Source organism: Eschscholzia californica, unplaced genomic scaffold (genome assembly GCF_041429995.1).
Source record: "Eschscholzia californica isolate CP2 unplaced genomic scaffold, dmEscCali1.0.p SCAF_4, whole genome shotgun sequence".
NCBI classification, from domain to species: domain Eukaryota; kingdom Viridiplantae; phylum Streptophyta; class Magnoliopsida; order Ranunculales; family Papaveraceae; genus Eschscholzia; species Eschscholzia californica.
The window spans coordinates 38,493,642-38,505,565 of NW_028238461.1; the positions used below are offsets into that span (position 1 = coordinate 38,493,642).

General features: G+C 39.1%; 1 protein-coding gene across 1 annotated transcript; it reads left to right on the plus strand.

Moving 5' to 3' along the window:
• Window positions 1-8,822: 8,822 nt before the first annotated feature.
• Window positions 8,823-9,958, plus strand: LOC147544536 (uncharacterized). Its single transcript, XM_086635727.1, has 2 exons — window positions 8,823-9,015; window positions 9,189-9,958. The coding sequence occupies exons 1-2, from the start codon at window positions 8,823-8,825 to the stop codon at window positions 9,956-9,958; spliced, it is 963 nt and encodes a 320-aa protein (XP_086491853.1).
• Window positions 9,959-11,924: the final 1,966 nt, after the last annotated feature.

Below are 11,924 nucleotides of genomic sequence, written 5' to 3' on the forward strand. Positions count from 1 at the left end.
TATGAACTCCAAACCATAATTAAAACCAGCATTCTTAAGACCAAAGAGTCGGGTATTGAATTCAATAATGGGAAATTGAGTTTACCCCCTTCAGTAATTAGTAATTGAGTTCCCCCCTTGAATTTAGTGTTTTTAGCAAAACTGCTAAGGACATGTTTGGTATGGGATGATAAAATCGCAAATTACAACCAAAATCAATATTTACTAATCTTATTACCGACCAAATCAAACAATAAAAGTAAGGTGGAATAACTACGAGGAATCATATTGAAGGATAATTGTTCTTGGTAGTCATATTTATTTCACGTACGACAAACACAACCTTTGTGTTTTTGTTAAAAATAGTAAACTGGGTAAACTCAATTTCCCATTATTGAGGGGGGTAAACTCAATTACCAATTACTGATGAGGGGGTAAGTTCAAAAAACCCTAGAATTAATACAACAGTAAAGGGCACGAGCATTAGTATAATCAGTAGTAATTTAGATTCAGGACACCATCTTCTACTTCAGCTTCATAGTCCACTATCTATATGTGAGAGGCAGTTTCAAAATACTTGGTTTCTAATTTGGCGGTTTCTAAATTTTAATTTGGTAATTGGTGAGAAAGGAGGTTTAATAATCCTTTTCCAAATTGGACTCAAATTGCTCATAATTGGAAACTACCCAAAATTTAGAAACCCATGTTCCTATTATTGGGCTTGTTATGACGGTGGATATCCAATATAAATAGGGGGTTTGAGTGCTTGTAATTCACATCAACACCAACACAAGCAACAATAACTCTTCTTTAGAGAGAGCTAAAGAGAGAGGGCAAGAGTGAGAGAAATTTTTCATAGTTTTTTGAGCGGTGTTAAATTTCTCGGTCGTCGAAGATTTAGTATAGAAGGTTATTACTATACGGTACCATCTTGGGACGAACTTGCGGATTGTGTTAGTCGTCTTCATCTATCCTTCAATAAAGATTTCTTGTTCGCCCGAGGACGTAGGCTTTAAAGCCGAACCTCATTAATTATGTTCGCATATTTGATTTTGGCTTAGCTTTTCGGTTAATCTTCATAATCGGATCAATTTCTAGGATAGGTTCGATAGCTTCCGCGATTTTCAGTTATAACAATTGGTATCAGAGCCTTGTTTGAGATTGAACGAAGGAGAAGATGGGATCGAGAAGTGGTACGGTCAAAGCAGGGAAATATGAGATAGAGAAGTTCAATGGGAAAAACGATTTTTCTTATTGGCGGTTGCAGATGAAGAATCTGCTAATCTCGCAGAAATTACACAAGACGTTGACGGGAAAGAAACCAGGAGATATGTCAGATGAGGATTGGGTGGAGTTAGATCTCGAAGCACGGGCCACCATTATGTTGTGTCTTGAGAGGGACGTGGCGTTCCTAGTAGACGGAGAAACAACGGCGGCGAGTGTGTGGTTAAAGCTAGAAAGCAATTTCATGACGAAAACATTAACGAATCGGGTCTACTTGAAATCCAAATTATTCACATGTAGAATGGAAGAAGGTTCTTCTATTCAGGATTATGTGAATAGGTTTGACAGGATTATCTCAGATTTGAAGGATATTGATGTTAAGGTTGAGGATGAGGACCAAGCCCTCATATTGTTACTTTCATTACCTAAATCCTATGAAAACCTTGTTCAAAACTTTGATGCTTGTTGGTGATAGTCTAAGCATGGAAGAGACGAGAAATTCGTTATTAGCGGATGACCTTCGTAAGGTTGCTACTAGCGGTATGACGTCGGGTGGAGTAGACAAGGATCAAGCACAAGGGTTGTTTGTAACGAGGGGGAGGAGTAATGAAAGGGGAAAGGGAAAGGGCGGGAAATCTAGATCCAAATCTAGAGGCTCTTTCAAGAAAACGTGCTTTAGTTGTGGTGAGCTTGGCCACTTTAAAGCGGCTTGTCCAAAGAGAAAGTTGAAGCAAAAGAACGAAGGCTATAAGGAGAAAAAGGAGATGCAAGAGGCGGGATATGTGTCAGAAGAGGCGGACGAATGTTTCTCGGTGACAGAGGTGTCTGAGAAGATCTCCGATAAGTGGATGCTTGATTCAGGGGCGTCACACCATATGTGTCCAAATAGGGAGTGGTTTACTACCTATAGGAGTATAGATGGTGGTACAGTTATACTGGGTGATGATAGTACATGTAAAACTGTGGGACTCGGAACAATACGTATCAAGATGCACGATGGAGTGGTGAGAACATTGACGGACGTAAGACACATACCCAATTTGCGGAAAAATCTAATTTCCCTTGGTGTGTTGGAGCGGAACGGCTGTAAGATAATTATAGAAAATGACTCCATAAAAGTAGTTAAGGGTTCTTTGGTGGTAATGAGAGGTACTCGTTACGGTAATTTATACAAACTTTTGGGGACAACAATTACGGGAGATGTAGCAGTAGGAATCAGTGGAAGGGATCCAACGGCTTGTACGAGGCTTTGGCATATGCGCCTTGGGCATATGTCAGAAAAGGGTCTATCTTTGATGTGCGGGAAAGGCTTGTTGAAGGACATGAAGAAGCCTTGCATGGAGTTTTGTGAGCATTGTGTGTTCGGGAAGGCACACAGGGTGACGTTCTCTACAAGCAAGCACAGGAGCAAAGAGGTGTTAGACTACGTACACACCGATGTCTGGGGACCGGCAAAGTTACCTTCCAAGGGTGGTTCCAGGTATTTTGTTACATTCGTTGATGATCATTCGAGATTTGTCTGGCTTTATTTTCTAAAGCATAAGAATGAGGTATTCAACACATTCCTGGTGTGGAAAGCAATGGTTGAGAACAAAACTGGTCGAAAGCTGAAGACGTTAAGGTCGGATAATGGGACCGAGTACACGGATGGGGCATTCAAGGAGTTTTGTAATCAGGAAGGCATTGTGAGGCACTGGACAGTATTAAACACACCTCAGCAGAATGGAGTCGCAGAGAGATTGAACCGTACACTACTTGAGAAGGCTAGATGTATGCGCTCCAATTCGGGATTAGGCGTAGAATGGTGGGCAGAATCTGTTGCTACAGCTTGTTATATTGTGAACAGATCTCCACATTCTTCTTTAGATGGCGGCATACCTTACGAGGTGTGGTCAGGTGAACATGCAGATTACGGGAGACTTAAGGTTTTCGGTTGTACGGCCTATTACCATGTTAAAGGTAACAAACTTGACAATAGAGCAAAGAAGGCAATTTTCTTAGGATATGCTACAGGAGTCAAGGGTTACCGGCTATGGTGTACGGAAGACAAGAAGTTTGTAATCAGCAGAGATGTGGTGTTTGATGAGTCATCGATTGTAGCTATGGCGAAAGCTACAGTGCCTAGTTGTGGTGATGTTTGGTCTACTAAAGCTCAAGTAGTGGAAGTAGAAGCCGAAGACCAACGGGTTTCTAAGAATCATGATCAGGTGGAGCATCAGGATAATACTCAGGATGAGGAAATTGATGAACCCGATCATGAGGAGGTTCAAGGGGAAGGTACACAAGTTTTACAACAACAACAGCAGGATGTTTCGGTACACACTAAGCCGAAACGGTTATATAAGCCGGTACAGAGGTTAGGGTCAGACAAACCTCTTAGGCATTACGGGCAGGCAAATCTGGTTGAATATGCACTCTCGGTGGAAGACGACGAGCCGGTCACCTTCAAACAAGCTATTACCGCGGCGGAAAGAGAGAGTTGGTTGGTTGCTATGCAAGAAGAAATGGAGTCTCTTCACAAGAACAAGACATGGGAGGTTGTCCCATTGCCCGAAGGTAAGTCTGTTATTGGTTGTAAATGGGTGTACAAAAAGAAAGAGGATTCTTCCAAAATCAAGGGTACAAGGTATAAGGCAAGACTAGTGGCCAAGGGTTATGCACAGAAAGAAGGGGTCGACTATAATGAGATTTTCTCACCGGTCGTGAAACATACTTCTATTCGGGTGCTATTGAGTATTGTTGCTCACAGGGATCTTGAGCTGGAACAACTCGATGTTAAAACCGCCTTCTTGCACGGTGATTTGGAAGAAGAAATTTATATGGCTCAACCTGAGGGATACAAGGTTGAGGGTAAAGAAAATCAAGTATGTCGTTTGAGGAAATCTCTTTACGGATTAAAACAATCCCCTCGCCAATGGTACAAACGATTTGATTTTTTCATGCTAAAGCATGGTTTTCGCAGAAGTGACTATGATTGTTGTGTATATATCAAGAAGCTTCGCGAAGGTGACTTTATTTATCTCCTTTTGTATGTGGATGACATGCTTATTGCTTCTCGAAGCATGGTGGAGATAGATAAGTTGAAATCTCAACTCAGTCAAGAGTTTGAGATGAAAGACATGGGCGCTGTAAAGAAGATACTGGGAATGGAGATTAAGAGAGAGCGGTCAAGTAAGAAACTGCACTTGAATCAGAAAGGTTACATCGAACGAGTAGTTTCTCGATTCGGGATGTAGAATGCGAAGGCGGTGTCAACACCTTTGGCACCACACTTCAGGCTCTCGGGAAAACAATCTCCCACTACTACGGTGGAGAAGGATCAAATGGATCGTGTACCGTATGCTAGTGCAGTTGGCAGTTTGATGTACGCTATGGTGTGTACTCGACCGGATATTTCACAGGCAGTCAGTGTGGTTAGTAGGTTTATGGCAAACCCGGGGAAGACACATTGGGAAGCTGTGAAGTGGGTGTTGAGGTACTTGAAGGGTACCGTTGATACGGGTTTGTGCTTTGGTGGAGACACATGTCAGGTAAGCGGTTATGTTGACTCAGATTATGCTGGCGATCTAGATAGAAGACGATCTACTACTGGTTATGTATTTAGGGTACTTGGTGCTCCAGTTAGTTGGCGATCGATGTTACAATCTACAGTTGCGTTATCTACTACGGAGGCCGAGTATATGGCTATGGCCGAGGGTGTGAAGGAAGCATTGTGGTTGTGGGGTCTTCTGGATGATCTAGGGATTAAGCAGGAGTGCGTAGATGTATGGTGTGATAGTCAAAGTGCAATCCACTTGGCGAAGAATCAGGTTCATCATGCTCGCACTAAGCATATCGATGTCAGGTATCACTTTGTACGAGATGTCATAGAGGAAGGTGATGTTTCTCTCATGAAGGTACACACTGATGAGAATCCCGCGGACATGTTGACTAAAGTGGTGACGTGTAGCAAGTTTCAGCATTGCTTGGAATTGCTACAAATCGGCTCGTGTTAAGTTGCCCGAAAGGGCGTAATGGCGACAAGGTAATCTTTATGTGAAGGGTTGGTAGAACTACGGTAGGCTTGATCCTATAAAAGGGTACGTAGGCAGCCATGGTCATATGGTGCAGTCGGATGAAGTTACAAGAAGGAGAAATATCTTACAAGGAGTATCCTGGTGTTCGTCCAAAATTTGAAGTATATCAAATTGTGTACGAGGTGGAGAATTGTGAGAGGCAGTTTCAAAATACTTGGTTTCTAATTTGGCGGTTTCTAAATTTTAATTTGGTAATTGGTGAGAAAGGAGGTTTAGTAATCCTTTTCCAAATTGGACTCAAATTGCTCATAATTGGAAACTACCCAAAATTTAGAAACCCATGTTCCTATTATTGGGCTTGTTATGACGGTGGATATCCAATATAAATAGGGGGTTTGAGTGCTTGTAATTCACATCAACACCAACACAAGCAACAATAACTCTTCTTTAGAGAGAGCTAAAGAGAGAGAGCAAGAGTGAGAGAAATTTTTCATAGTTCTTCTTTAGTATAGAAGGTTATTACTATACGGTACCATCTTGGGACGAACTTGCGGATTGTGTTAGTCGTCTTCATCTATCCTTCAATAAAGATTTCTTGTTCGCCCGAGGACGTAGGCTTTAAAGCCGAACCTCGTTAATTCTGTTCGCATATTTGATTTTGGCTTAGCTTTTCGGTTAATCTTCATAATCGGATCAATTTCTAGGATAGGTTCGATAGCTTCCGCGATTTTTAGTTCTAACAATATACTTCGCAGTTCAACTAGAAATAAATGAAAATATACCAACACTATAACATTTGCAAGTTGAACAAAATGAAGAGAATCAGGTAAAAGCAACCAAATGAAGGGACACGATCGGTTAGTAACGTCAGTTTATCCATTTCTCCTATTGAAACTCTAAATAGATCAGACAACAGATGTATAAGATCATGAATTTACAGGTATTTATGCGAAGAAAGCTCTAATGAGCTTGAATTCACATGTATGTATCTCAAGTAATACAGACAGATAAAAGTAAGAATTAATAAATGGATTGCTGGATAGAACAGATTTTTATTGTTGGTCTTAGCCATCACAATCATAAAAAAGTAAATACTGCCACTTCAATGAAAATCAGACTAAGGTTCTTAATAGGATACTTGATATACGTGCCAATCGAGTAGGCGAAGATCCGAAGATCGACAAAAGTTGAAGATATTACAAGCTATTTGAAGATTTAGAACATATTTACCTTATTCTTCATTCGTCAAAAAGTCGACAGGGGTCACCCATGGAATCAACTGAACATTGTTATCTTCTATGTCAACTTCATACAAATTTTTAGTATTTCTCTTCATTGTGTAATAAATACAATCCTTTGTAAGACCCAATTCAGATGAAGAACAAGAACCACCAATATGATCTACGTCAATAAAATATCCATCTTGGTGGTAGAAAATACTTATGAGGGGTAATGGGTAACTTCAATTGCCTTGATATTTCCAGAATAAGCAAAAACATAATATCTTCCCAAATAATGTCTTCTCCATTTTTATCTCCAATTCGGCAGAAGAAAAGCGAGTACTAATCTTTGTTATCATCAAGATTACCAGACAAACTCTTGCTTAATGAATTCAGGGGAGGATGAATTAGTAATAATCCATTGGAACAGAGTGGGTAACTGAATCTTGTCTAAAGTAACTGGATTCCACATATAGCAACTACCCATTCACATAAACCATTCTTAAGTGGGAAAGCAATAAGGGTTTTAAAGGTGGAGGAAGTTCTGCCGTTCTGCCATGGGAAGGTGGCGGGAGAAGTTAGTTACTATTTGGTGAGAAGAATGGTATTATACAATACCCATTCCTATTGATATGGAAGTGTTTTGATCGATACGTTACCTTTATGTAAAGTCAACGACTAAGTCTTCATTAGTCCCTATCATCAGGGGCGGGCCCACATAGGGGCCGTGGGGGCGCAGGCCCCCACGACCCAAATGTGAGTCCCTCCTGTAGTAGTAATACAACAAGGGGTGCCTATTAATTTATGGGAGATTTTAAAAGGCCTCCCCGTTTTTGTTAAAAGGCCTCCCCATGGTTTTGTTGACTTAGTAAAAAACCTTTGACTTAGCTTGGTTAAAGGGCCCCCCTCTTTGAATGGGTGAAAAAAAACCCCCCTTTAAAGGTGTATTTCACCCACATCATTTAACCACGCCACATCATCATCTTCTCCGGCAGAGTCGTCGGCCGGCCAAACTTCCGGCCGGCGACCTTCAAAATTTTTTTTTTTTTTTTTTATTCTCTCTCTTCTCTCTCTCTCTCTCTCTAAAAGCAAAAAAAATTTTTTATTATTTTTTTTTAAACTCTCTCTCTCTCTACAGATCTAGAGAGAGAGAGAGAGAGCAGATCCAAAGGGTCTGCGAACAGACCCTTTGGAGGTCTGTTCGCAGACCCTTTGGATCTGCTCTCTCTCTCTCTAGATCTGTAGAGAGAGAGAGAGTTAAAAAAAAAAAAAAAAATTTTGTTTTTAGAGAGAGAGAGAGAGAGAGAAGAGAGAGAATAAAAAAAAAAAAATTTGAAGGTCGTCGGCCGGAAGTTTGTCCGGCCGGCGACGACTCTGCCGGAGAAGATGATGATGTGGCGTGGTCAACATCACCGGTCTTGGGTTAAGTTTGACCTAACGGCGTTAACTTTGCCGTTAGGTCAAATATTGATGAAGGAGGTGCTCTTTTGTAGAGGGGGCCCTATAACCAAATGGGTTATAAGGAGGGGCGCTTTTAGCGGGGAGGCCTTTTAACAAAAACAGGGGGGCCTTTTAAAATTACCAAGTAAGTAGTGGCCAATCCAAAAGGCCAGCCCAACTTTATTAGTTACTATTTTTTTTTGAATAAAAAAGTGAATGGCCCACCACCAACATTTACTTCCATAAAAAAATCACCACTTTCCACTGAATCTCACCGTGTCTTGGTATACTTACCAATAACCCCACTTACTTCCCTACCCATTAATGTTATTTTTTTAGGCTTAATTTCTTTCTATGTTGGAAATTTTTTATAATTCCTTATAGTTAGCCACTTCTATTTTACTTATATTCTAAATTATTTTCTATTCTAATTAAAATTAAATTTCTAATCTACCATTATATACTAATTCTAATTCTAATCAAATTAGAAACAAACAAAGATATAGAAGTTATAAATTTCGTTATTCAAGTTCCTTTACAAAATCGTATTTTCATCTTTTCTTTTGTCGTGACATCAAAAGAAGACAAGTATGTGATTTTTCTTTTCTATTCTTATATGATTTAAATTAAACTTTTTATATTCAATCAGTTTGTTAATGTCCGTAAACTAATGTGCCCCCACATCAAAAAATTTCTGGCTTCGCCACTGCCTATCATGACAGAATATGCAAGTCGTTAAGTCTTTCATTGGTAGGTGTCCTTCTTTGACTCTATGGTCAAATGAATGGAGCAAGATTTCAGAGCCATTAACTAACTATTAACTATCACACTTTACATTCTTTGAAGACATTGTGCATGTCCTTCTTTGACTAATCAAATCATGGAGCTTATTAGATTGATAATGACTATTTCCTTTCTTCTTGTATTTTTGTCTTCATCAAACATGATCAAGTTTAATGATGCTTGCAGTCCAAGAGACAGAGAAGCTCTTATAAACTTCAAGCATAATCTGATAGATCCTCTCGATGCACTCTCATCTTGGGTTGTCGGTAATGATTGCTGCAAATGGAACGGAGTAATCTGCAAAAAACAAAATGGTGTTGTTGATCTTTTCGATAAACTCTCGCCTTTGGTTGGTAACGATTAGTCGATTACTGCAACTGGGAAGGAGTAATCTGCAAAAACAAAACTGAACATGATGTTGTTCAACTTCAACTTCATGATTTTCGGTTGAGTGGTGAACTGAATTCTTCTATATTGGAGTTGAAACATTTGTATCACTTAGACTTAAGTTATAACAATTTCACAGGGATTCAGATACCAGCTTTCTTCGATTCACTTCAGAATTTAAGGTATCTTAATCTATACAGTAACCATTTTACTGGCAAGGTTCCTCCTCAGATAGGTAACCTTTCAAGTCTTTACTATCTTAATTTGGGTGGTAATGAGTGGGAAGGGGAATTACCCAGAACCTTGGGAAATCTTTGCAACTTGGAGGTATTAGATTTGTCTTCCAACAACCTTCAAGGAGATATCTCATCAATATTATTTACAAATTCATCTAGATGTTTTGCAAACAAATTGAAATTCTTAAACTTGCAAAATAATCTACTTTCTGGCCGATTACCTGATGAATTGGGAAGTCTCGAGAATCTAAAAGAACTGTCTCTGGGATATAACTCATTTTCTGGGTCTTTGCCAGAAAGTTTCGGGCATCTCACGAATTTAGAAGTACTGCTAATTTTAGATATCAGTTCGACGGTTCTAAACGTGAGTCGTGGTTGGGTTCCTCCTTTTCGACTTAGAATTTTATACATGACTAATTGTTCACTCGGGAATCAATTTCCCGAATGGTTACGAACGCAAAAAGACCTCCAACATGTAGACATATCTAATGCAGGGATATCTGGTTCAGTTCCTAGTTGGTTTTGGAACATGACTTCCCAATATTATTATCTAGATATATCACACAATCAACTTGAGGGGGACTTATCAAATGTGCTATTGAGATCATCAATTGGAGGATTCTTTCACTTGAACTCAAACAGATTAACAGGTTGTGAAAATCAAAAACAATAATCATAAAGAAGAAGGAAGAGGAGAAACATTGTGGAGGCTATGAATCTCATTCATTTAAATTAGGTTTACAACTTAACAAATATATACTAATGATAAAAGACTAAAAGACCCTTAAAGGGCAAATTACTAAACAACCCCTAACTATTATATGTATTATTCTAACATAACTTGCCACGTATATCTTCTCATATCGACACACTTGATCTTTCCAAAAACTACTTTTCTGGGACTATTTCTATTTTATTATGTAGTCCGGTAGAAGATATGAATTCCTTAGAAGTTTTGGATCTTTCAGAAAATAACTTATCCGGAGTGCTTCCTGATTGTTGGTCTCCCTGGAGATCATTGATTGTGATAAGTTTCCAAAGCAACAACATAACAGGGAACGTTCCAAGTTCTATGGGCTTTCTTAGTCAACTTCAAATGTTGCATTTACAAAACATTTCACTCAATGGAGAATTACCTTCCTCACTGCAAAATTGTACCGAGTTGAGGGTAATCGATCTTGGTGAGAATAGACTCACAGGTGCAATACCAACATGGATAGGAGAAAGCCTTAAGATTGAACTCAGAGTTCTCCGACTACATTCTAATAAATTTCATGGGGAAATTCCTCTAAAACTTTGCTACCTTATTAGGCTTCAAATATTGGACATGGGGCGTAACAACCTGTCGGGATCAATTCCAAAATGCTTTAGCAATTTTAGCAAAATGGCTTCAAATCGGTACCTTAATCTCTATTATTATTTTAATACTACTGTATTTGATACCAAGATCAATGTAGAATTTGTGGCCAAAGGTAAAGATATGGCATACGGACAACGTTTGCTTACACTTGTTGCTGGTATCGACCTTTCAAATAACAATTTAGTGTTGGAATCGGAGCCGATTTTGGATCGGTTCAAGTCGTCAAACTCAGAAACGAAGCATACCATTGCGTTCGTCTCGTCGAGCTCTTAAGTTTAGACTCAAGAATCACTCAAATACGATTCCGGATGAATGAGATATTCAAGTTTAAAGTTTGATCGATTTTTAGTTGATTTAAGGACTAAATCGCAATAAGGAAAAGTTGGTTTGGGGGCTATTTACGCAAAGAGGACACGTCCAGATCAGACGGCCCAAATCCCAGCCGACACGTCCGTTGCTAAAGAAGTGACCCGTCACTTTACTTTCCAGCAGATGCGTCCCTAAAACCCAACAGAAGTGTCCCTTATGAATGCATCTATTCGAAACCTATTTATAGGACCCAAATCAACTCCAAATTTCAATCCGTTTTTTCCAGAGTGTCAAGCATTGTTAGAAGATCATATTAGAGTATATAAGAGAAAGATTTAGAAGAGTTTTCAAGGAGTTTCATAAGCAAGAAGTTTGGTCCATTTGCATTAAGTCAGAGGTTAGTATACTTTCAAGTTCGACTGCTTTCTGATTCGAAGTACCATTGAATCGAAAGGTTAATCGTTGTATCCTGGGAGACAAACGCCGGTAACTGTTTGGTACTATAGAGGGCGTCAATTGTCTTAAGGAAAGAGGAATACCTCGCCTCGATTAAAAAAATTATTCTTCTTCTAATCCTCCGATTTTCTTTTTCTTTTTAGTCTATCTGATTTCTTAATCAAAGACATTCTGATTTTCCAAATCAGAAGTGTGTTGATTTTTAAAGTAATAAATCAGTAAACACAGAAGGATACAATTCCTCTTTCCGATCTTAAATCGATAGTGAGATTCGACTACGAATCATCTGTTCTGGATAACAGACATTATTGGTTAGAAATACGAAAGATATTGAGTTGTTTTGTTCCTTAGTTTTTCTCCATTAATTTGGAAAGAAAGTGTGTTTGATTGATTTACAATTAAAATCAAAGTAGTAACCAGTTTCACCAGTGATCCGGTTAGAGACTCGTTGAGTCAACTCGTTGAATCGGTAAACCGAAACCAACAATCTTAAGACAACTAGTGATGGCCATAA